A 25,599-nucleotide genomic window follows, 5' to 3' on the forward strand; every position below is an offset into this window, starting at 1 on the left:
GACCACTTTTGAAGCCAGATTGAAGTGTATCGAGAAGGTTGTTTCTTGACAGGTATTCTGTTACCTGTCTAGAGGCCAATCTCTCTATGGTTTTGGAAAGGACTGGGAGGAGTTAGACCGGCCGATAGTTTTCTACTTGAGTGAGATCGAGTGAAGGTTTTTTGAGCAGTGGTGCGACCCCAGCCACTCTGAAAGCAGAGGGTAAAGTGCCGGAAGTTAGGGAAGAATTAATCATATGTGTGATTGCCGGGGTGATAGTCGGTGATATGGCTTGAAGGAGGTTGGATGGGATCGGATCTAGCGGACAGGTAGTAGGACGGCTACATGTTAGTAGTTTAGATACCTCACTTTCAGCGAGGGGGGTAAAACCAGGGAACGATGAGCCTAGGGCTGGAGAAGACAGGTTGTGAGTAAGTTGTTTAGTGAATTTGCTGCTGATGGCTGCCACTTTGTTAGTAAAAAAGGAGGCAAGGAAATCAGCAGTGAGGTTAGTAGCTGGAGGAGGTGGTGGACGGTAAAGCAGAGACTTGAAGGTGGAGAATAACTTACACACGTAAGTGGCACCTGTGTGTCTGTGGCACCGTTGATCCTATCGTTGAAGAAGGCCTTCTTTGCAGTAGTGATGCTGGAGGAGAAGGGGGGCAGCAGTGTCTGGTAGCTTGCAAGATCTTCAGTTGTTTTGGATTTGTGCCATTTCCTCTCGGCTGCTCTGAGGTCAGTGCGCGGGTGTCAGTCAGCCAAGGGTGCGATTGGGTTGATCGAGCAGGTCTGGTGGATAGTGGACACAGGCTATCCAGACATGAGCTCAAGGTGGAGCAGAGAGAATCAGTGGCATGATTAACCTGCAGAGAGGAGAAAGTGCCGTGAGGCGGAAGAGAAGAGGAGAGCACAGAGGAGAAGTGGGTGGGAGACAGGTTGCAGAGATTGCGGTGGATGGTAACCATGGGTGGGGAGGTGGGGGGTTGTTTTGGTAGCTGGACATTGAAGTGGATAAAGAAGTGGACTGAGAGATGAAGAGGGGTGACCCTTAGGTTGTCCGTGGTGCAGCTCCGAGCAAGAATGATATCAAGCTCTTTGCCAGCCTTGTGAGTCGGTGGAGTAGGGACCTGTCTTAGGTCGAATGAGCGAACCAAAGACAGGAAGTCAACCGAGCTTGCACTGTCCAAGTGGATTTTCATGTCTCTGAGGACGAGCATGGGACACTCATGCTCAGTAATTGATGACAGCAGGGTGTCAAGCTCATGTAGGAAGTCACCTAGTTGTCCTGGTGGACGGTAGATGACGACCACATAGGCTAAACAAATGGTTAGCGGGCTGCGCACACCGCAGAAGCCGGGGAGTCGGAACGGGTGCCAGGGTGGACGGCGCTCCATGGTGTCGTCTGCTTCTGCTGCCTTGAGGTAGTGCGGTGTGTGGTGGTCAGCATCGTTCGTCTATGACCTATGGATGCGTTCGTCTATGACCTAAGGTGGACGGTTGCCAGCACGCGTCAGTGTTCATAACAGTTGTTTTTAGGGGATGGGAGGGGTTGTGTGTGACCCTCCGTGCTGGATGTTACCGGGCGTGGTGATTTTGGGCTGTGGTTGGAGGCTGATGGTCTTGCAGTGACTTTTATCGCCGTGTTGGTGGTGAGAAGAAGCTGGTAAGGGCCCAGCCAGTGCTGGTGTTCCGGCGGTGATTCTTTATCAGCACGAAGTCGCCTGGTCGAATGTTGTGCAGGGGCCCGGTGGCGCCTTGGGGTAAGGCAGAGCCTACCTGTTGTCTGATTTCAGAAAGAGATTTGGTTAAGGAAATGCAATATCTTACCAGCATGTCTTCGCAGAGGTTGGTGTCCATCGGCGGGCCTGGAGGTCTCAGTCCCACATTGGGAGGGGCTGCAAAAAGGACCTCTTAAGGGGAAAGGTTATTTTGCGGGGCCCATCCAAACGCCGTTGCGGAGGGTGGCCCCACAGCTGGACCAAAGTCTGTGTTCGTCTGGGGAAGAGAGGGAGAGGAGTTCAGTGAGGGAGGGGGGATGAGTGGAGGGAGGAGTAATGAGGGAGGGGGCTGTGTGACGCGGCCTTGGCGGCTGCGTTGGCATGGGCCTTGCCTAGGGAGATGTGACAACTTAGCGAAAACAGGGGAACAGGCGCCTGGCCAGGCAGGGTTTGTCATCAGGGCCCATCCAAACACCGTCACGGAGGGTGGCCCCACAGCTGGACCAAAGCCTGCATTCGTCTGGGGAAGAGAGGGAGAGGAGGTCAGTGAGGGAGTGGGGTGGGGGGGGAAGGAGGGAATGAGTAGAGGGAGGAGGAATGAGGGAGGGGGCTGCGTGCCGCGGCCTTGGCGGCTGCGTCAGCGCGAGCGTTGCAGAGGGAGATGGGGTCTGTGTTGGAGGTGTGTGCGGCGCATTTACAAACACGTTGAAGAGGGGGAGAAGGATGGCCTCCAAAAGGGCCGCCATTTTATGGTGGTGCAGGATGGGCTTGCCATTGGACTTCAAAAACCGTCTGTGTTTCCAAAGGGCGCCAAAGTCATGCACAACGCCAAAAGTGTAACGAGAGTCGGTGTAGATCGTTGCTGAACGGCCTTCGGCCAATTTGCATGCCTCAGTAAGGGCAACGAGCTCTGCTGCTTGTGCGGGGAGGAGAGGACAACAGAATGGTCGTCTGTAACCGCAAACCCATCATGAGAGCGGCCGGTGTCGGGGTGGCGGAAAGTGGATCCATCTTCCTAGAAAACAAAATCGGGGTTAGTCAGCGGAACATTTGTGAGATCTGGGCGGGGTGAAGAGATGAGGTCAAGTTCGGCGGAGCAGGAGTGTGGCGTGCAGTCGTCAGGGAGAGGTAGTAATGTGACAGGGTTGAGGGTGGTACAGCGGCGCCCCGTGACACGTGGAAGCCCTATGAGGACTGTGTGGTAGCGGAGCCAACGTGCCGCCGAAAGATGGGAGGATTTTTGTTCCTGTAAGATGTTGGAGACAGAATGGGGAACAAGAAGGGTGAGTGGTGCGAAACCAACAAAGTTGCATGTGGCCAGCACGGCCTTTTTCGCAGGCCGCGACAGTGCGCAGGAAAGGAGGAAGGCCACGAGCTACCGGATCTAATAAACATGAGAAGAAGCCCACAGGCCCGAGGGCGTTGCCATGTTTTTGTAATAGGACAGAGGTCATGCTGCGCTGATGTTCGTCCACGAACTGGACAAAGGGCTGAAGGGGATCTGGAAAACCCAAGGTTGGAGACGTCTGGAGGGCCACCTAAAGGGCCCCGAAGGCGGTGCAGGCATCCTCGGTCCATGTTAGTGGAGAAGAGGCCGTAAGGCTGATCAAGGGCTGAAAAATTGGGGATGAAGTGGCGGCAGTAATAACACATGCAGAGAAAAGAGAGCATTTGTTTTTTGTTATATGGTCTGGGGACGTCGATGATGGCCTAGATTCTGGCGGGGGACAAAGTTTTCCCCTGAGGGGTGATGACGTGACCAAGGAAGACCACCTTCTGGGAGACTGAAGTTTGTTTAGAGAAACCTTATGACCCTCAGATGAGAGGTGCCGCAGGAGTGTGAGGGTGTCCTGTTGGACACCCTCACACGCCGTGGGAGAGGCGACGAGAAGGTTAGAAAACGCTACACCTGGATGCGCCTCTGCCAGGGCTTAACCTGCAGCCCAACCGAGGGAACGGCCCTCCTGCAGTATGTGGACACATACTGCAGGAGGGCCGTTCCCTCGGAAAGGATGAAGTGGGCGAGGGTTGGGCTGCAGGTTAAGCCCTGGCAGAGGCGCATCCAGGTGTAGCGTTTTCTAGCAAAGTGGAAGGCAAACCAAAACTGGGAGTCTCGGTGGACTGGGACAGAGAAAAAAGCATTGGAGAGGTCAACGACAGAAAACCAAGTGGATCCCGAAGGTATTTGACTCATTATAGTGTATGGTTTAGGAACATTCGGAGCGCGGGGGTTGATGGCCGCATTAACGGCCTGTAGGTCTTGGACAAAGCGCCACTCAGTGGCCTGCCCTTGAGGTCGGATTTTCTTGACTGGGAATATAGGTGTTTGGACAGGGGAGTCATCACATGGGATGATAATTCCCGCGTCAAGGAGGGACTCAAAGACGGGGGTGATGCCATCGACAGTTCCTGTCGCAATGGATATTGTTTTTTTCACGGGCTGAAAGAGGATTTGGGTTTGATGTGCACCGGGGGACAATTTTTTGAGGCCTACGTCGTATTTGCCGGCCGCTCAAAGGGTGGGTGGGACCTGGGCCAGCAACGGGGAGATGTCAGAAGGTGTTGGCGGTTTGGATAGGTAACGACCGGTGTGGGCCTCGTCCCGCACGAGCTGAATGGTTCAGAGAGTGGAGAGCGGCGCGATGAATGGTAGTTTAAATACGTTCGCTGTAGGAGAAAAAAGACACTGCGGGTGTGTGATGTTTGGCCTCCAGTCAGAGGCCTGAACGCAACGGCGCGTAAAGGCGCCCAAGTGTTGCCATGTTTCATGCAGGGATTTGGAAATAGAGACATGTGGGGCCGAATCGGGGACGGTAAACAATGACTGTTGGTCATGGTCGAGGCGTATAGAAACTATGCAACGCTCTGAATCGAAGAAGATATCAGATGTGATGAGGCGGTCAGTTTGGTGACGATAAAACTTGTCCTCGTATGTTTTGTCTGGTCTGCGGTGTATGTGCAGTGGAGATCTTCACTGGACAAGTGATCGGAATCTGGATTAACAAATGGTGCCGCCGTGCATGACAGTCCGCTGCCAGTGGTGGCACCCGTCCACCACTGGTTGGAGGGACCACGTCGAGGCAGAAGTGTGTGATCTGTCTGCGTCGCCACAACCCTCAGCCCTTTGGGTGTGGAGGTGATGGAGATGCCGAGCGAATACATCAGGTCCCTTACCCACTAGGTTTATAGGGCACAAAGCAGATATCAAAAAAGAGTGCTTCGTGGTCCGTTCACCTTCATCCGTGTGCCAAGTGCAACGGGCGGGGGTAGAGAAATTTTCTAAAACCGTTTGACTGCTCGCGCTAGTAGACCATGAGGAGCGGCCGCTTAATTAAAACATATCTCCTTGCTTTGAATAACAGAATGAGTGGCGCCCGAGTCCACTAGAAAGGTGAGAGGTTTATCATTTATTATGCACGTTATGGTAGGCATTTTCTGATAAGCTGAGGAATCACAGATGGCATATGTGCCCACCGGGTCGGAGGGGGAGTTTTCTGATAATGCAATTTTCTGACGTAGCAAAGCAGGCAGTGTATCAGTGTCAAGCGCGTCTTCATTGCATGGAGCGAGTGTAGGTGCGGTGTGTGTGTGTGTGTGTCTGTACGTTACCCCCCGTGGACACCTCATCTGTCGTGACGGCAGGAGATCAGTCAGATCCAAACGGGGCCGACTGGGCGTGCTGGTTGGGGTTGGGGTAGCGCCGTTGGCGTCGACGTGGTTCAGAGCATTCCCTGGACCAATGTCCGGTTTTTCCGCAATTAAAGCAGCGGTCGCGGTCGTCGTCACCCTGGTTTGGTGGTGGGCCCTCCGGGGGTGGGCCCTCACGATCTCGGTAGCTTCGGTCGCGTCCCCGTCCGAAGCTCCGTTCGCGCTCTCGTCCTCTGCCTCGTCTGTGTCCCTGGAAAGGTGGGGTGCTCAGCAATGCCAAGGCGAGGTGGGCATGGAGGTAGGCCAACTCGTGTTTGTCTTTGGCCTTTTTCTCTCCCTCCTTTTCCTTCGCCTCTGCGTGTTTGGCGTGACACAGGATGTCTGGCAGTCGGTTATCTCTCCACCCGCCTATCAAACTGTCCGTGAGTCGTCTCAGGAGCAGCGGTCGGAGCCCATCGTAGAAGGCCATTTTGAAAATGTTCTCGAACGCGGATTCCTCACCACCATCGAACGTAGGAGGACGAACGTGCCCTGAGAAGGACATGCAAACGTCCATTGTGCGATGATAAAAATCAGTGACTGGTCCGTTGGGCTTTTGGCGGCAGTCTCTGATCTTTCCGAGGTCGAATCTGACTGGGAAGTTGCATTCGATGGATCTGAGTACTGATTCGACCCATCTTTCCCACAGGCCAGCATCGTCCCAAACCGCGGTGCGTGGTCGGAGCAGGTCTGGATTGTTGTCTTCTACATCGCGCGCAATGTGGGAGTAGTTTCTGGCTTAAAGTGGAGAAGGAGAAGTCTTTTGAATTCCATACCGGTGGGCCGCCATGCACGGCACCAGATGCCGAGGACGTCCGCGAGGGCTTTTCCTCCACGGGTGACATCCGGCCAGTCTTTGATGGAATCGCACATCTCACCATCCATTTGGCGATGGACTAGGACTGCAGTGCCGTCCGGTCCGGGGAACTCCACCATCGGGGCTTGGAAATCTGATGGCATGCTTAAAGCATGGAAAACAGCGCCTCCCCGAGTTGTGTGTGGGCTGGAGGTGAGGGGATTCAGGGTTGACAGGACAGTCTTTGGTGACGTTGGAACCACCATGGGGCGTGGTAGGGTAGGTGGTGTTGATGGGGAAGTCAGCAGGGTGGAGTCGTCAGTTGTGGACGCAGAGGACGTGGACACGAAGCTTTCCGTGGGGGGTGGTGTTGATGCAGCATTAGGCAGCACATAAGGGGGTGGATATGGTGGCACCCAGTCGTCCCTTCGTCTGTGACGATCATCCTGGGTCAGACTCGGATAGAGAGAGGGGGGGGAGACACAGGTGTATCAGTGGCAAGCACAGCTTTTTTAGATTTTTCACATTTCAAACCCTAATTTTTCCCCGTTTCCTGACTTCTAGCTTGTGCTTCTGCCTCTTTTGTCCATATCCCTAGACATTGTTTATGGACATCCATTCTGTCTAAATCTTTCATTGACACTTTATTTTTCTTTCTCAATCTCTTTTCTTCCTCCGCAATTCTCTCACCCACTTTCCCTAACTGGGTCATACTTAAACTTCCCCTCGCGGGAAACCGGCCGTACGCGACCCAGTCTTTCAGACATGACATGCATTTGTCTCCATGTTTACTTCTCACTCACATATTGATCGGAGAACCCCAATCTGGTTTCTCCTTACTCGGCGTGGACCCCATGTTTTTTTTTTTGTTTTTTTTTTTATGAAACCCACGCGATATTTATTATTTATATATTAAATATATATTTATTCATTCCGGAAACGGACGAAACTAATTATGTTTTTGAAAAAGGACTGCTATTTGAGGACTTCAACCTCAAATAATTCCTTTTTCCAAAACGCGTAAATTTCTAGAGGAAATTTCTGTTTTCATGGGCCTTCAGGCCAGCATGCATGTACCGTAAGTTTGTAGAGGACTCTAACCTCTGCACCGTAAGTCTGTAGAGGACTTTAACCTCTGCAGATTATCCCACGGTCCTCTATTTTATAAATAGACACAATTTCAGAATTTTGTTCAAAATCACAATTGATCCGTGAGTATTTTACTGTTTACTGGAGAAGTTTTTGGACGTGTAGATCACGCGGAGACGGCCGGTCCAACAGCAGATGGTCCTCCCGTCCTTCAAGCAGTTGGGTAAGAGGCAGGACTCTAGGTCTAATCTGTGATGTCCTGGATGTCCAGTCACTCTCTGCCGCTGGTCTGACGATATTCCAGGGATCCCACTTCTGACACCAAGTTTGTCGTGGTAATTTCTGTAATAAAGGATCGTGAACAAATTTGTTGTTGTGTGTATATTTATTTTAGAGGAACAGAGTTAGTATTTGCAAAGAGAGGAGAGGGAGAGAGCGAATGGCAGGACGCAGCCTGTAGTCGAGCTCACCCATCCCTGCTGGATACAGGAAGTACACGTGTATATATGTGGTGCGATGTGTGAGACAGTTGGGGTGGGGTGACCTTGAAGTCCTTGTAAGGATTTGCCTTTGAATATGTGTCTTTGTGTGTTCTGCTAGCGGGTCACAGGTGTTCCTTGTTATGGGAATAGTGCGTCCTTGCCTAAGGTGCATGCTGTTCAGATAGTGCTTGGCAAACATGTTATTGTGGAAGCGGAAAAGGAGAATTTTGCCTTCACAGTTCCACCCTCTTTCATGTCCATGTTTGACTCCATCAACCAGTCTACCACCGCTCCCTCTATCAGAATCAGAATCAGCTTTATTCGCCAAGTATGTTCACATACATACAAGGAATTTGAGTCTGATTTCATTACTCTCAATGTACATTCATGGACTAGACATGCAGCTGAAAAAAAGACAACAAGCTAAACATAATAATTTAACTATGTATAGTTAAATGTTGTAGAATATATAAGTGTGTGTGTATATATATATATATATATATATATATATATATATATATATATATATATATATATATATTGTATATACATGTTTATATACACATGTGACCCACTGCAGATTTGAGGTATTTTTGGTGCCGTTTGACTTTTTTTTTTCACGTCATTTGAAAGTGGAGAATCAGACCTTCCAAACAAGGTGTCTCTTGTGTGAATCAAACAAATATTTGTAAAGCTTTGGCTTATTAATGACGAGGGTGCAGCAAACTGTGTTTCTGAAATAATCACCCTTAAAATATTTCTTCACACTTGGCTTCATTCAGCCAGCTCCCTGAATGCAAATGGATTGGAGGACTAAGAGAGCTGAATGGCTACTTGCCACATGGCCACTTGACACCCTGCTAAATGGGCCAATCTCTGCATTCAGAGATTGGCCTCATCGATACAAAACATCGATAGGATACGGTCATCGATACAAAACATCTTTGTTTTCTAAAAAAGCTTTTATTTTACAGCAAGAATATACTGTACATGTTTGATAAAAGTGGAATAATTTAGGACTTTAAATGTGTGTACAACACAACAAAATGTATGGTCTGTCAATAATATTAGTCTTTGTATATCAAGCTCGGTGTGTCATTTAAATATATAAATGTGCATATGCCAAATATCTTAATTTTTTTTTTAAGTTATTATGTGGGCTAACCTCAGCCCTACCCCAGCTACACTCTGAGAGCCTGTTTGGGGCCTCTTTTCATTTTCTTTTCACCCCTGGCTGCATTTGCAGGGAAACTTGAGAATCTTGTCCATTGCTACTTGTTCATAATCTGCATCACCAACCTCAATGGACTTCGTCACGTCATCAACTTCTTCCGTTGTAACAACGGACGTGTCATTGGTCTCCTCCGGTGGTTTTTGAAAATATGTGACCCACCGCAGAAAAACCCGCCATCTCGCGCATTTCTAAAATGGCCAGGAGCAGCCAAATACGTTGAAAAAATCTCTCTTGGAGGAAAATGAGATTTTTCCAGGTTTGTGTTACTTTGTGTTTTTTTATATATCGCAGCGTATTTTTAAAACCGAGTTTGATTTATAAATAGTAGAAAAATGTTAAACCGTGGAGATAAATATCTCCGTTCGATATCATGGGGAAATGCAGTTAACTTACCGAGACGCTGAACAGTGCTAAACAATGCAAATCGATTGTTTCCTTCAAAGCGAGCGTGAAGATCATTAATCCATATTCCATGTGATGTGAAGTCACAATGTGAAACCGTTTCCATAGAATTCAACCTTTAAATCTAACGTGTTTTACACACACACGGATACAAAGTTGTGGAGGGGCCGTGTCACTAATGTCACCGTCACTTCTGTAAACAAGACAAGAATCCGGTTTCACTTGTCTGTGACAACTCTGTGTTGTTATTGATTACGAGAAGCGGGTGGAGGAAGATCTAAATCATATCGCGGACCTTAATCTGACCAGTGCGATAGATCCAAGTCAGGTTAAGCAGCGCGCACTGGACTTAATTTTCCGCGATGATAGTCAGTTCTCTGACAGCGACGCTGAATCTGATATTACTCCGGACTTGGAGAACATTTCAAACAGCGGATTTCAACCCAAATATGATGATGAAACAGAATATTTCAAGAACCACTGGAGGAGACCAAGGCATGTTGTTACAACGGAAGAAGTTGACGACGTGATGAAGTCCCTTGAGGTTGGTGATTTAAAATAAAATAAACTAATTCCACTTTTATAAACATGTATATTCTTACTGTGAAATAAAAGCTTTTTTCAAAACAAAAATACGTTTAACGTTCCCTCAAAACACAAGAAAAAAGCTGTGATTGGCCCATTCAGCAGTATGTTGAATGGGCCATGTGGCTTTGGCTACCCCATTTGCATTCTGGGAGCTAGCTGACTGAAGCAAGTCTCGGCGAAACTTTCAAGGTGATTATCTCAGAAACACGGTTTGCCACAACCTTGTCATTAACAAGTCATAGCTTTAAAAATATTTGCTTGATTTGCACAAGTGACACCTTGTTTGGAAGCTCTGATTCTCCACTTTCAAATGCGGGAAAAAAAAGCCGAAAGCTGCCAAATGACCCTAAAGTCTAGGGGGGTCACACATTCTGTTACATCAGAATATCATCACATTCAGGTTGAAATCCACTGTTTGAAATGTTCAAGTCCAGGATAACGCCGGTATCAGATTCAGCGTCACTGTCGGAGAACTGACTATCGTCGCAAATCAAAAATGTAGTCCAGTACTCGCTGCTTACACTGACTTGGATCTATTGCACAGGTCAGATTAAGGTCCGCAATATGGTTTAGATCTTCCAGCACCCGCTTCTCCTAATCCATAACAACACGGAGATGAAAGTTTTCACAGACAAGTGAAACTGAAGGATCCTCGTCTTGTTTATGGAAGTGACTTCAGCTTTACTCCTTCGTTGGTAAACGCCCCCTACACAATAATGTCTCTGTGTGTGTATAAGTAGTACGATTTAAAGGTTGAATTCTATCAAAATGGTTTCACATTGTGACTTCACATAACATGGAGTATGGAGGAATGATTTTCACCTGGACGGTCGCTTTAAAGGAAACAATCTGTCAGCATTGTTCAGCGCTATTCAGTGTCTTGGTAAGTGAACTGTTTCCCATGTAATCTAACGGGAATATTTAACTCCACGGTTTAACATTTATCTCCTATTTATAACTCAAACTCTGTTTTGAAAATACATTGAAAGATAAAAAAAAAACACAAAGGAACACGAATCTGGAAAAATGTCATTTTCCTTCTAGAAAGTTTTTTCCAACTTATTTGGCAGCTTGTGGCGATTTTAGAACTGCGCGACAGCGTGTTTTGCTACGGTGGGTCACATATATATATATATATATATATATATATATATATATATATATATATATATATATACAGTGATATCCTTAACTACCGCCACTGGCATGGCACAGACATGGCTTCCTTCGGATATCTTATTACCACCACCAGTGCTGAACGGGCCTCCCCAGTTACTAACCCCATTTGCACAGTTAATGCATACACAGTGGCATTAGTTCCATACAAGCCTCCTCGGTGGCTATCACCAATCCCCAGCTACCACCACGAATACCGTATTGGCCTGCCCAGTAATTTGACTGGCTGACTGACAAGGCCTTATTAGTGCCACCGTTTCTGTACAGGGTCTCTTTGGTGGCTAACATCCATCATTTACCCTCATCATGACACCACACAGCTATCCCAGAAAGTCTGAATAGTACACAGGGGAAAATTCACAAAGAATGTATTGCGGCCGCTAATAGCACCATAAATTGCGGATCAATTGCGCCCGCTATCTGCGTCGTCTTAGTGTCCAATATTGCGCTAATGATATGCCAGCACAAACAGGGTCATAAAGTTTTGCTGCTGAGTGCAATTTGCCTTTGTTTTGAGTCTGATCGCAATTATCCATGTGGCAAAGTAAATAATTTGTGTCAGCGGGGAGGGGGAGGCGGTGGGGGGGGGGTCACCATTGGAGAGTCATTACGCATTTATGCCACTTCTCTGCACTTGTGTGTTTTACAAATTATCAGTCTTAAATAAAACTTAAAATAACTGTCATACAGTAGTTATTTTGATTTGAAGTGTTTAATAAAATGGGTCGGGTCGGGTGATCCGGTTTTACTTTGTATTTTTAAGTGACTGTATAACATTTCAATAGTATTAGTAAATATATAATAAAACTTCTTCTCTTCTCACACAGTTCATTTATTGCATAAATAAAATGTGCGTTCTAGTTGTCACTGAATCTTAATACAGGTACTCCTCACTTAACTACCGAGTTCCATTCCTACGACTAGGTCGTTAGGCGAATTGGTCGATAAGCGAGGACCCGCCCCCTTACCGTTATTTCAGTCTTGCAAACGCTAGTGTAGTGAATACTGACCGACGGCGGGAATGAGACTGAGACTGTATGGCGAGCTCAGGGATTGCGGCCGGATGGGGCACCTGGTCGGCTGTGGTGGGGTGGGCCTCACCCTTGCCTGGGGCGCAGGTGGGCATAGGGGGCTCGCCTGTGGGGCGGGGCGTTGGTCTGTGGGCACGTGGCCTGGCTCCAGCCCTGCGGTCCTGCCTGCACACATGGCCTGGGTTCTGCACCTGCAGCTGCGTCTTGTGCCTGCACTTGCGGGTGGGTTGTATGTGTGCGCCCCGGGGGTTTGGGGTCTCCTCGAGCTCCCTGGGACTGGATTATGCTCCTCGAGGTGAAGTCGTGAAGGTTTCTCCGCGGGCTTCTGGCTTCTCTGGAGACCTGAGGGTCTTCTCTTGCTGTAGGGCAGGATGCTCAGGGCTTTTCTGTAGCCATAGGATGTCTTTACAGCTGCGGAGCTCGGGGGGGCTTCGGGGTCCTTTCCCTTGCTTGGAGGCACGACAGTGCTGACCTTATACACCAGAACCAGTTCAGATAAATCCTGTTCACTCATTGTTTGAAACCTTTCACAAACACACACACACACACACACACACACACACCACCAACACCTGCTTTGAACACACCCCAGCACCCTCCTGGTTGCATTCCTCTCCTTTCCTCCCTCATTCACTGTCATAACTATGACAGGAAGAGGCCAGGTGCCCAATTGCTGTTCCAGTTTTCCTGGACCTGATTAACTCAATTTTCAATACATGTTGTCATCCGATGTTTTCTGTGTAAATATTGTTTGGTTCTATGTTTAATTGTCTCACCCTTAGTGAGTCTACCACTCTGGGAGTAATGATTTGTTGTTTGTAGACCCAAACATGGTAAAATAGGTCTCCAAAGAGGGGGATTTGTGGCGGCTCTGTATAACAAAAAACTGTGCTGTTGTCATCCTATAGGTCGTCCACAGGACACAGTATTGTAGCAGTTCTTGATGATTTAAGGATAAAAAAAGAGTTGCATTGCAGGTTGAGAAGTTGAACTCTACTTGCAGACTAACATTGTCCTAGATGCAATAGCATACAGTTACTCTATATACTGTTGGTTGCCGAGACAGTACAGGTTAAAATAAAAATAAAATAAAAAAAGAGGGACTGAGAAAGGGTGATGTGCGATGAGTTGCTTGATGCTGAGACGCTGCGGTATTATGCACAGAGTATAATACCGACTGGTTGGAGAGCTGGTTGTAAGTCTGAAGGGTCATTAAACATGTAGGTCATTAAGTGAGGAGTACCTGTATTACAATATTGAAATGGTGACAGTCAATTTCATTTATTCTACTTTACCAAGATATGGGCTGCTGCACCTGAGGCCGCGGCCTGCGGAGCTGTCCAAGGTCCTGAGGTTTGATGCCATCTGTGGTTCAATGCCAATTATGACCACTTTATCACTATTATCCATAACTTTGAGGTTTGTTTTTAATATCTTTTGGGGATACGTTCCATTGAGATGCATCGAGAAGCATCAAGAATCGTTGTGCTTCCGAATCGTTGACAGGTGAATCGTAATCGAATCATGAGGCCAGTGAAGATTCACACCTATACTTCTCGCCCTGTTTCACACTTTTTTTTTTAAGCGAGTGGCTGTAATAGGCTGATATATACAATGCTATGCAGAGCTTGGGGCTAGTTAGGAATTTGACCCTGTAGCACAACCTGACATTACTCAGACCCTGCGTCTTTTTAATCTGTTTCAAGGTAGTTATTGATATGGAATATGAGTTCATATGTGCTCTACAAGGGTATTTTATTTTAAAGTTATTGCTTCTTATGGAACAAAAGGAGTGTGTATGGAAAGGTATAGAACGAAACCATGCATAGTGGGGACATTTTCTCCCTGACTCTCTCCCGATCACCCCCTGTCCATGCATTATGTGCAGAATACAATATTAACGAGTCTACGAGTCGTGCCCCGTTCCTCCGTGCCCACACTGTTTTTATTTGTTTTATTTGGAGAAACGGGGCACGGCACGGCGTGCACAGAGAGCCGTGTTCGATTCATACACATAAAAATTGATTTCTGATTATAATTCCTCATTGTAATGTTATCCCTGTGCATTTTATAAGTTTCCATCTGATTATCCTGTTATTTGTAATGCACACTAACTGGAACAAAAAACAAAAAAATTAAAAACAACTGCTCAACTTGAAGAATCTTAGTCGACTGATGGGTTGTCTGACTCTTTCTGGGGGTAGCCCTAATTTTCTCATATTTTTTGAAAAAATATGGGGAGGGCTTAGCCCTGTAAGCCCATTTATACCAGGCGCTCCTGCTTACTTGTATTAATCTGCTGCTGTTCTTGTGCTACTATGATTAGTTCCTCTATTCTGTCATTTAGTTCAATCTTTTTTGGCTATCTACTGGTAGAATATCCCAGCTCAGCTCATTGTTTGTTTCTGTATTTGATATCAGCAGTTTTTCCATTTCTTCTCTTGCCCTGCTAACTATACAACTGGGTATCTAATGATGTGTATATGGTCAGAGAGGTGACTTTCCATGTGCAAAATGCCAGTTTCCATTGCCCGGGTCCAGCACGCCTAGGCCCACTCTGCTTCTGCCTGCCTTCAAGGCAGCGGCTGCCTGTTTCTTTTTGGGGCTATGCCCGACCGGGTTCCATGCACCACCCGCTCACCAGGCGCTAACCTGTGAGCTCCACTCCAAGGCCTGGCTCCGGGGTGGCCCCCGGTCTCCCTAGCCCAGGCGAGGTACTTCCAGCCGTTCTTAGTTGTCTCATCAGGTTGTTTGAATTGTTAATTGTCTGGCCTATTTTCATGGTCAATCTGCCATGGGTGGCCCTACCAGGCACCGAAGCACCAGACAGCATTGGTCCTAGGTTCATTGGGGCACCCAAGCCCCTCCACTACGGTGGAGGACCTCAGTGTAGAACTGCCACTTCTCCGCATCGAGAGTAGCCAGTTTAGGTGGTTAGGGCATCTGTTAAGGATACCCCTGGGCGCCTTCCTTTGGAGGTATTCCAGTTACAGCCAACTGAGAGAAGACCCCGGCGCCGACCCAAGAGCCATGACAGGCATTCCCAGGGAAGCACTGGAGGAAGTTGCTTGTGAAAAGGACGTCTAGGCCACCTTGATAAGCTTGTTACCTCTGCGACCTGGACTTGAATAAGCAGCATGAAAATGGATAGATGAATGGGTGTTGATGGCTTGTATCTTGGATTGGAGGTAGCTAGCTATTTTGCCTCCTCAATATGTAACTGCAGAGCCCCTAGCTACCTTTAAGCTGTCATTTAAGTCTACTGTGTCTTCTAGTAGTTCTGCCCATTCAGCCCATTTCAGCTTTCTTTGTTCCCATCAACCCACACATTTTCACTATTTTTATTTTAATTGATCTGACTTTTACCATTGTTGAGAGAAGCCAAGCAGCATTTCACTGCAAGTACTGCCTCTTGTTGTGTCATTACTTTGTAGCCCTTCCACAGCCACTTAAAGACTGAGATGGACTAAAAATGATTGTTTTGCATGCATTTCTCTGTTAACAGGTGACTATCTTCGGTGAAAGCGCTGGTGGTGCCTCGGTTGGCTTCCATCTTCTTTCCCCAGACAGCCGACCCACCTTTACAAGGGCCATCCTCCAGAGCGGAGTCCCCAATTGCCCCTGGGCCTCTGTTAGTCCTGCAGAGGCAAGGAGACGTGCCACCCATCTGGCAAAATTGGTGGACTGCCATGGGGGTAATGACACAGAACTGGTAGACTGTCTTCGCGGTAAAACTCCTCAGGAACTCCTTGACCAGGAATGGCAGGTAACTGCAATACGTTTAGTCAGTTACTTTATCATTATTTTTTTTCATTTCACAGGTTGCAAGCTACATTTTTAGATTTAAGTGAGCTACTATCACACAAATAGATCACAGGACTGACAAGATTTAAAAGTTCCTTGTACCATCATGTAATTGGGGAAAACTGGTCTGAAGAAATACATGCTGTTGGAATGGAATACACTTTTTTTTAAAGATTATCTCACTGAATCTACCTAAATTAAAGAATAAAGTTTTTTTCTATATTTTTGATACTTCTTCACTATCCATATTTACTGTTTTTGTCAGAATTTAAATTCCTGCCAATGGCAGTTTAACACATTTCCATTGCTTTAAAAAAGGATATATCATTTATAAACAGTATTTAACACGTGTCTTGGGTGCATGTAATGTATCTAATGCATGGAACTGTTTTTTCTCCTCACAATCTCAGTTATAGGTCTAAGTTATCATTTTGTGAATTCAAGAAATTCCAAAAATAGATGCCAGCAGCCAGAAATATAAAAAAATGGAGATCTAATGGATCTAGTGAATTGTCAGTTTTTTACAGCTTTTTTTTTTGCACAATTCTTCACTTCACTTGAATTCATGGTCCATTTTTGGCCAGGTCCTGCCGTGGTCTGCCCTCTTCCGTTTCTCATTTGTTCCTGTTGTGGACGGAGTGGTCATACCAGATACACCCGAGGCCATGTTGAGCTCTGGCAACTTCAAGGACACCCAAATCCTTCTCGGAGTGAACCAGGATGAGGGCTCCTACTTCCTGCTGTATGGTGCACCAGGCTTCAGTAAGGACAATGAAAGCCTCATCTCCAGGGAGGAATTCCTAGAAGGTATACAGACCATGTCACTATTAGAAATAATACATTTTCACATTCGCCAGTGTGTTGCTTTCATATCTGACTATACTACTTGCTGAATGTCTCTGTGTTTATAGCTCTCAACAGCTTTTGCAATCCCAAAAAAGTAGTTGAATAAATATTTCTTTTTAACTCCTGCTTATGAAATATTTTATATAAATAGATAATATTCCTGCCTTTTATTTAACGGCTTACACTTTAGCCTTTTTTTTAAACACTGAGCTTTCATGCTATTGGTCAAATTCATGATTTTGCATGTCAAAGTTGACCAAGGTCAAACTCTACAAAGTTTTTGCACAGAGTTCACTTCACTGCCATTCCACTGTGGAAAATGCATTACAATTCATTGAATTTATTGCAAAATATCTCTGTCGCAAATGCAGGTGTGACCGCAACAACAATCAATGCTGAAAAGACACACATCTCTACCACACAGAACAATATCTTTCCCATTACCTTTTCCAATAGGCGTCAAACTGAGTGTCCCCCACGCCAACGATATTGGCCTGGAAGCAGTCGTGCTCCAGTACACTGACTGGATGGATGAGAATAACGGTGTGAAGAACCGTGATGCCATGGATGACATTGTGGGCGACCACAATGTTATATGCCCGCTTGCATACTTTGCCCGCTCCTACGCCCAGTACAACGCGCTCAGGGCCAATATGGGAGGGGCCAATTCTGGGATGATGAACAGTGGAAGTGGAAACTCCCAAGGTAGGCTTTTTTTTAAGAGATCCAGAGATCGACTTTTTCACCATTCCGACAAGTATGTGCCAATACTCTTTTTTTTTTCTTGAATATTATTATTATTATTATAATTATTATTATTATTATAATCATTATTTTTGCATATATAAGATTCCGCTGTGTTGCCTTCGCTCACTCAATGTTATTACCACGTGACTTCTCTTTACCGTACATCGCGCTATGTTGCTACTTGTTATGACATTTTGTGAATGAGCAGTGGCTATAATGCAGCACCACAGCTAAAAGTGCAACAAGCGCGTTTCACCGTGGCATTTCCAAATACATTTTACACTTTGTGCATTTCGATTTTTAGTCGCAAATGGAAGTGAAACGATCGCACTGTGGAGCCTTGTGATTTTTCTCATTTATCGCATCTTTTGCAATGTATTTATCGTGCATGTTCATATACTGATGACTCAGTACCCTAAAGTACGCTTAAATACGCTAAGGTACTCTAAAGCAGAAAAAAAATCTCTGCATTTTAGTCATCCTATCTAGGAGCAACGGGCAGCCACAGCATGATGCCCGAGGATCAACTTCAGTGTATCTAACATGCTTGTCTTTAGGGTGCTCTCTATCACTACTAAGAACATAACTGTGAGTGAAGAAGAAGGCCAATTACACCAGTGTTTCACAATCTTTTTCCTGCCTCAGCACACTTTTCACAATTAAAAAAACCCAATATCTGTACTTTATTATGGCCAACTATACGTTTTCACTTTCATTTTTAAACTTGAGCTTATTGTGATGAACTACTATTCTGGCTGCAACCGATGGAATAACAGTCTTGCGATTCTGATCTTGCAACACAAAAGACTCTTTATTTATTTATTTGAAGTGGAATTTGAAAGATTTTCATGGCACACCTAGAGTGCCCTCTCGGCAGACTAGTGTGCCACCGCAAAGTGAAACAAAGCAAAATACTGAATTGGATACTAGTGATGCAAGAATCCTGAACAATTCTTCCACAGCGGAAAAATCTTTTATATTACTTGGGAGTCACTAAAGTGAATCTTTAACTCGCAGATTTAATAATTCTTGTGAGAATTAAATTCACAACTAAGAGCCAACCGATTCCTCTGATTCCCGTTATTGTTCATCTTCTTACCTTGCAACCTCCTAAGGATTGTCCCCTCTTTATCGTTAACATTACAAAAAATAAACAGATCAAAGAAGAAAAAAAAATGACTTAACCAATTACCAGCTTTGCAGAGAAATACAACAATGCTTAGTTGGTTTTGACTACTATTTACAAATTGTACTACTAATTACTTAATGTGTGTCTCTTTGGATGAAAGCATCTGCTAAATTACAAAATATAAGAAATACATCAAGAGACTCATGTGGTTGCAACCCTCAAATGTCTTCCGTTCCCACCTCTTGCCTGTTTATAAGGCAGCTAACTAAGCCTGTTACTCTGTTACCAGTGCTTCTTCAGCGCAGCTTTGTTTAAAGCTGTAGTTTTACAGCCATAATAAGTCATGTTATATTTCCCATAACCCCCCTTATTGACTTAAAGTTCGAACCAATGAATCCACATCGTGCTGGCCCAAACCATGAACTGGTGTCCTGATTTGATGCGGGGGAAAAAACAGGCTCCTAATCCCAACATAATTTTTCAATGAGTGAAGCCATTTTAATGATATGAATATGAAACCAAACGGCAAACAGAACCTAATTGTCTAGGAAACCATTTTCTAGTCTTCCTGCCTTCGAGTTCTGAGGTACAGCATCTGTAAACATGAGTGAAATAACTTCATTAGCCCAAAGAAAATGGATGTACTATATCTTCAAATTGTGTATATTAAAATAGATTTAAATTGCACTGCAAACACATAGCGTGCCGTAATGGGCATGTTGATAACAGTATTTTCTAAGCAACTATTATCGACACTGCATCACAGGGATATTGTAGAACTGTATCCCCACTATGGAAGGAAAATCTGTGAAACTGTAGTCCTCTATCATCCAGACAGCACAATAGAATTGCTTCAGTGTCTCATTTAAGGAGGGAGCAAAGTATGTTGTCAGGTCCAGATCCCCTCTCTTTTCTTTAAAGAAATTTAGTGTATTCATAGTCCATTGTTTTCATGTTTCTACTGTTCTGTTATAATAATCTTTTCTTCCTTTAAAGTGTAGCAAATTTCACAAGCAGCTTCTAGTAACATTTCTTTGATTACTTACACTGTAAAAGGAAGAAAAAATTCCACTCCATGTGTACCTTTTTTTATTAACTTAAATAACCAACCCCTCCCCTCCCCCCCTAGGTGGTATCTACCTCTACCTGTTTGACCACCGAGCCTCCAACCTGGCCTGGCCTGAGTGGATGGGTGTGATTCATGGCTATGAAATTGAGTTTGTCTTCGGCCTGCCCCTCGAGAAGAGGCTGAACTACACAGTGGAGGAGGAGAAACTCAGCAAGCGCATGATGAGATACTGGGCCAACTTTGCCCGCACTGGGTAAGAGAGAAAGACAGAGATTGAGAAGTTTAACATGTAAAAATAAAATAATGCAATTGACGCAGCACCGCTTTATTCCACTCCATTTTCTTTACTTCTGGCTTCTAGCTTGGTAGCATAGAGCCACCACAGGCTGTGTGCCACCAAGCCATCCGATCCACACTTGTCATTTGTGACCCACTGCAGCAAAACCCGCATTGTGGCGCATTTCTAGAATCGCCACGAGCAGCCAAATAAGTTGAAAAAACCTTTCTAGAAGGAAAATTTGATTTTTCCAGATTTGCGTTTCTTTGTGTATTTTTTATCTCCCAACGTACTTTCAAAAACCAAGTTTGATTTATTAATAGTAGGTAATTGTTAAACGGTGGAGTTAGATATTCCTGTTAGATTACATGGGTAAACGCAGTTCACTTACGGCGCTGAGCAACGCTGATCAGTGGCTTCCTTTAAAGCGACCGTCCAGGTGAAGATCATTCCTCCATATTCCATGTGATGTGAAGTCCCAATGTGAAACCGTTTTGATAGAGTTAAACCTTTAAATCTTACGTGTTTTATACACACACCTGGATTCATTGTTGTGTATGCGGTATAACAGGCAAAGAAGGAAAGCTGACATCACTTCCGTAAAACAAGATGCGGAGCCTTCGGAAAACTTTGAGGGTGATTATCTCAGAAACACGGTTTGCCGCACCCTCGTCATTAACAAGCCATAGCTTTAAAAATATTAGCTTGATTCACACAAGTGACACCTTGTTTTGAAGCTCTGATTCTCCACTTTCAAATTACGCGGAACAAAAGGGGAACTGCACCAAAAGTACCTAAAATCTGCGGCGGGTCACATTTGTCTCTGATCTTTGCCCTCACCTGTGAGCAAAACACACAATGCGTCACTACTGTGGTAAAGTTAGAAATTATTTATAATAAATCTGAAATTAATCCGAAAGTTATTCTCAGCGCAATCAAACAGATCAAATTATTTACATTTTCATGATCCACCAAAGAAGATAAATAGAGTTTGTATAGACCCAAAAAAGGAGGATCTCCTCAAAGAACAGGAAAGCTGAATTAGCTAGAAATAGATTAGTACTCCCCTTTCTTGGATAAAGAGCAAAGGTACGCAATGATTATACTGTAGCTAAAGACTCGCAAAGACCAAGATTTTCGTGCATAATTAGTAAATGTGTAAGTTCATTAGTTAGTAATACAGCATTTTATGAGAAAAATAGATAATGACCGGCCCATAGTGTTTTCTCAATTTAAAAGATGCCATTAAGTAATATTATTTGATTTTTAATTTTACTTCATCTGTGTTGAATCTACATTATTTTGTGATTTAGTGATTACTGTGTTTATTAAGTGAATTGCAAACACAAATTTAAAATGTAAATCACCCAAAGCAAGGCGATTTCATTCAGTCTGAAATGTGTACAACACAGTGTTAGAGCACTAGCCTAAGTATGAAATTGTCTTTGGTAGATGTTCTTTGAGTTAACCATCATGCTACCAAAGTAACCTTTTGTCACTAATTATTGTTAACTGATGGTGATCCATGAGTACTATAAATATGGATAGCATAGGCACAAGTTTGTAATTTTGTAATTAAAGATTTTTAATGACAGCAGGGCTTGGGCATTTTTTGTTTCATTCAGTTACAGAAACATTGTAAAATAAAATATATATGTCTACGGTTTTGTTTGGAGAAACGTGGAGCGGATAGCCTGCCGCAGCCTACAGTAAACTGACGTAGACACATAACGCAGAAATATATACCAGAATTATTTTTTAAATACTTATGTTTCCCTCGTCTGCACCTTTGTCAATTTACTACAATTAATTAAAAGACAATTTCTCTTTCTTTTAAAAGATTTGCGGTGGTCTCTGCAGCCAACAATAGAGCACTCCCCATGATTAGCTTTTAGCTTCGATGCTAGTGGGTCCAGTCGCACTCCAGCGACGAGCGGAGTTACTCAGATGAAGGACTGTTCTAATGAGAATGTGTCTGAATGCAACGTAGTACTGAGACACAAAGCTGAACGGCTCATTTTAGGATATGTTTTCTGAAACAGACAGCTCACAAAAAACTGACTGGGTTGTCTTATTTCACAGCTTGTGTGTTAGTATACTCATATGTACTGTACGTGCACATGCACTATAGAGGTGACTTTTGAATAATAGGTCCCCTTTAAAGGCCCAGACACACCAAAACAACATCAAAGAATTAGAGATGGCGAACGCCACTGCGTTTCCCTCATGTCACCTGATGTAGCTACATATAGTTGCACTTGAACATACCGCAAATACTACAGCTGAGGCCAACTGACAGACAACGTGCACGTATGTTCTGCGCTTACACAGGAGGAAATAACTGCATGCCAAACTAGGTGGCTGAGAAGTCCCTGGATCCCAGAAATATATATAGTTCACACAATCTCTCCCAGACAGTGTGGGACAGTCTCTTATTTTGTTTGTGTTTTTCGTGTCGTACAAATAGGATACTAACGATGAATAAATACATCTAAAATAAAACAGTCTGTTGTTCTATTTGGCACCAGAGAGCTCGCTTCATATACACAGCACTGGCTGCTCCGGCTCTCCAACACTTGTGGAGCAGTCGCTTAGTTGTGTTTACATTTTTTGTTTCATAAAAATAGGAAACTAACGAAAAAATAAATCTGAAATAAAAACACAAGTAAACTGGCACGGAAGACCGGCACGCACAGCACTGCCGCTGTCTGAAGAAAAAAAAACTCCTCCAATTCTCTCTTGTGTACTTATTTGCTAGCTGATCAGACAATCAGAGAGCTGACTCTCACTGACACACAAGGAGTCCCGTACACACCGCAAATACACTCAGATTGGTGTGTCTGGGGTTTTACTGCTGGAGCCAGGAATCCACATGAGCTGTCAGGGTACTGATAGGACTCAAATGCAGACAAACAGGCAGGAGACAGAGTAAGTTTCAAAAACATTGTTGACGATGAACGAAGGCATGGCCATACAAAGCAGTGGTCAAAAAAACGAGTAGGTAGTCCAATCAGGCAGATGTACAAAAAATCACAAAGCAGAGGGCTTAAACTGGAACTTACTAATGGGTCAAGTGCGGTTGAATGGTCAAAGCTGAGCAATAACACAATCTGGCAAGGATTGAGTGACTGCAGAACTGCTTATTTACTGGTGGAGTAATGAGTAAGGTGAAGACAACTGGCTAGATTTCAGAATGGGTGTCAGCTGTGCAGTGGCAGAAATGCAGAACCAGATTGACAGACAGAGGGATCTAGAGAGGATGCAGGCTGAGTGGATGAGTAGTTAACTATTGCTGGAACTGGAGGTACTGGCAGAGAACTTCAGGTGTGAGCCGGACACAAACGACAGGCCCCCAACAAGTGCTTCACCGTGTACACCTCATCTCCATCGATAAGCAGGGGTGATGGAGGGGGATTGGCAGGAGGGCCAGAGGACAGTGGACCACTGGCCTGAACTTGGACCTGAAAGTTCAGATGGACCCTCCAAAGGGTGCGTGGTAGCTTGAGCATCTAGACTCAGGACCTTGTAAACAGGAAATGGGCAGATTAATCAATGTGCCAGCTTACTGGACAACCCACAGTGGGAGGTCATTGGTGGAGAGCCAGACCTGCTGCCCCAGACGGAAGCTGGGGGCAGAGTAGGCAAGAGTAAGCAAGGCAGGACGGTTCAGTACACGGGTGGTAGGCAAATGATCTGACGGGGAGAAGGCATGGTTTCATGCTGCACACGTTGGCACACCAGTGCCAGTGGAATGGTGCCTTGGTAAGTAGGCAATGAAATGTACAGCCATTAATGGACTGCCATTATGGCTCACTGTGTAACGACTGGTGGAAAGACAAGAGTACTCAATAGCACGACTCAGAGACAGGAACTTTGATATAACAAAAAAAACAGGCTTTACTTAACGATCTACACGATCAGTACACAGGCGGTGGCACAAACAATCCAACATGGAGTAGGCAAGGCGAGACGGTTCGGTACACAGGTGGTCGGTAGATAAGGCAAACGATCTGACGGGGGAGAGACTAGGGAAAGATGCTGGAACGCTTGACACATGGTACCAAGACTAACTGGCAAACACAAAGACCAAATACACTGGAGAGGGAATGTTAACGAGGAACAGGTGGAACTAATCAGGGCAGGGAAGACCATCAAACAGCCGGGAAACAACAAAACCAGGAAGTGAAGACACTAGGGACTGGGTGGGACATTACACACTGGCTATTTGTGTACATATTTTAGATGGTTTCTCTTAAAAATATATTCTTTAGCAGAGGTTAAGCAGAGCTCATTGCATTCCTGTGCATGCAGATTGCATTTTAACAAGATCATGTATCGCCCACTGCACTCTCAAGTCAGAGCTCATGATATTCCACTCACCTCCTAACTCCAACTCTCGCTGAAATAAATGGGACCCTAGAGAAGTAATTTACTGTTTGTTCATCCCAGAACACTGACATACTTTCCTACCACATGGAATTAAAGACAGATCACAATAAGATAAGATAAAATAAGATGCTTCATTAATCCCGGTAGGGAAATTAAGGCGTAACAGTGCAGTCAAGAAAGAGATACAGTTTAAAATGAGATACATACACTATCTATCTATGTACACAGATAACTAGTCGTGAGCCCAATATAGGCAAGTAGCAGTTAGTTTATGGTAAATACAAGTTACAGTGTTGCAGCATTACTACTTATAAAATGGCATACAGTAATATCAGTAATAGAAAGAATATGCTATACCGTTTCCTAATCCCACCTTCCCTTCTCCTGACCCCCAACCACCCCCTTACAGGAACCCCAATGTGAACCATGAGGGGCTTATAGACACCAGGAAGCGCTGGCCACTCTTCACCGTCGGCGAGCAGAGGCACGTGGGTCTGAACACAGAACCGCTGAAGATCCACAAGGGCTTGCGAAACCAGCTCTGTGCTTTCTGGAACCGGTTTCTCCCACGCCTTCTCAACATCACCGGTAGGGAGAAGTATGATATGTTTTACAAAATAACAGTGTGACAAAGGTTAGGTGTGACAGCATGAACATCTGTTATTTCTGGACTACAGCAATGCAAGAGTATGAAATAATCTTATTAAACAGTTCAAAAAGCCCATTCTTACAATATTTAACAGTGTCTTCAGGTGTCTTCTTTCAGTATGAAGAGCATTAGAAGTTGAAAAAAATCCCTAGAATTAGATGTGTTTTGCTAAGCACGAGAGTTGAAGACATATTTTCTCAAAGCTAGCTGGATAATCTTATATAGTCAGTTCAATGCCAGTCAATATAGAAAAAAACATAAGAGGCAAAATATCATTTTTTGCTGTGGAATTATTGCTTTATCAAGTTTCTGCCCATGGGCTCCACTATCATTTAAAAGCCTCCAGTCTACTGCTGCAGAGAACGCTCACAGGGGACCTATAAAACATAAGAGACAAATTAATAATACACAATGAAGGAAACAAGCCAGATGGCCTTAGCTGGCTCGAAACTTCCCTGGTAAGAAAAAGGAGGCCAAGTAAATAGAATCTGGATTCGACCTTTTACT

The 25,599-nt window shown here is 44.9% G+C and overlaps 1 protein-coding gene across 2 annotated transcripts in view; it reads left to right on the plus strand.

The window, feature by feature from the left end:
• The window catches only part of ache (acetylcholinesterase (Yt blood group)), a 105,257-nt gene that overhangs the window by 63,048 nt on the left and 16,610 nt on the right, over nt 1-25,599 (plus strand). For both annotated transcript variants that reach the window (XM_080023424.1, XM_080023425.1), the window contains exons 4-8: nt 15,688-15,948; nt 16,571-16,793; nt 17,289-17,537; nt 19,838-20,030; nt 24,853-25,031. In XM_080023424.1, coding sequence (XP_079879550.1) covers nt 15,688-15,948; nt 16,571-16,793; nt 17,289-17,537; nt 19,838-20,030; nt 24,853-25,031 — 1,105 coding nt within the window. The remainder of the gene's footprint in view (nt 1-15,687; nt 15,949-16,570; nt 16,794-17,288; nt 17,538-19,837; nt 20,031-24,852; nt 25,032-25,599) is intronic.

This window comes from Zeus faber (assembly GCF_960531495.2).
Source record: "Zeus faber genome assembly, chromosome: 22".
Taxonomy (NCBI): Eukaryota; Metazoa; Chordata; class Actinopteri; order Zeiformes; family Zeidae; genus Zeus; species Zeus faber.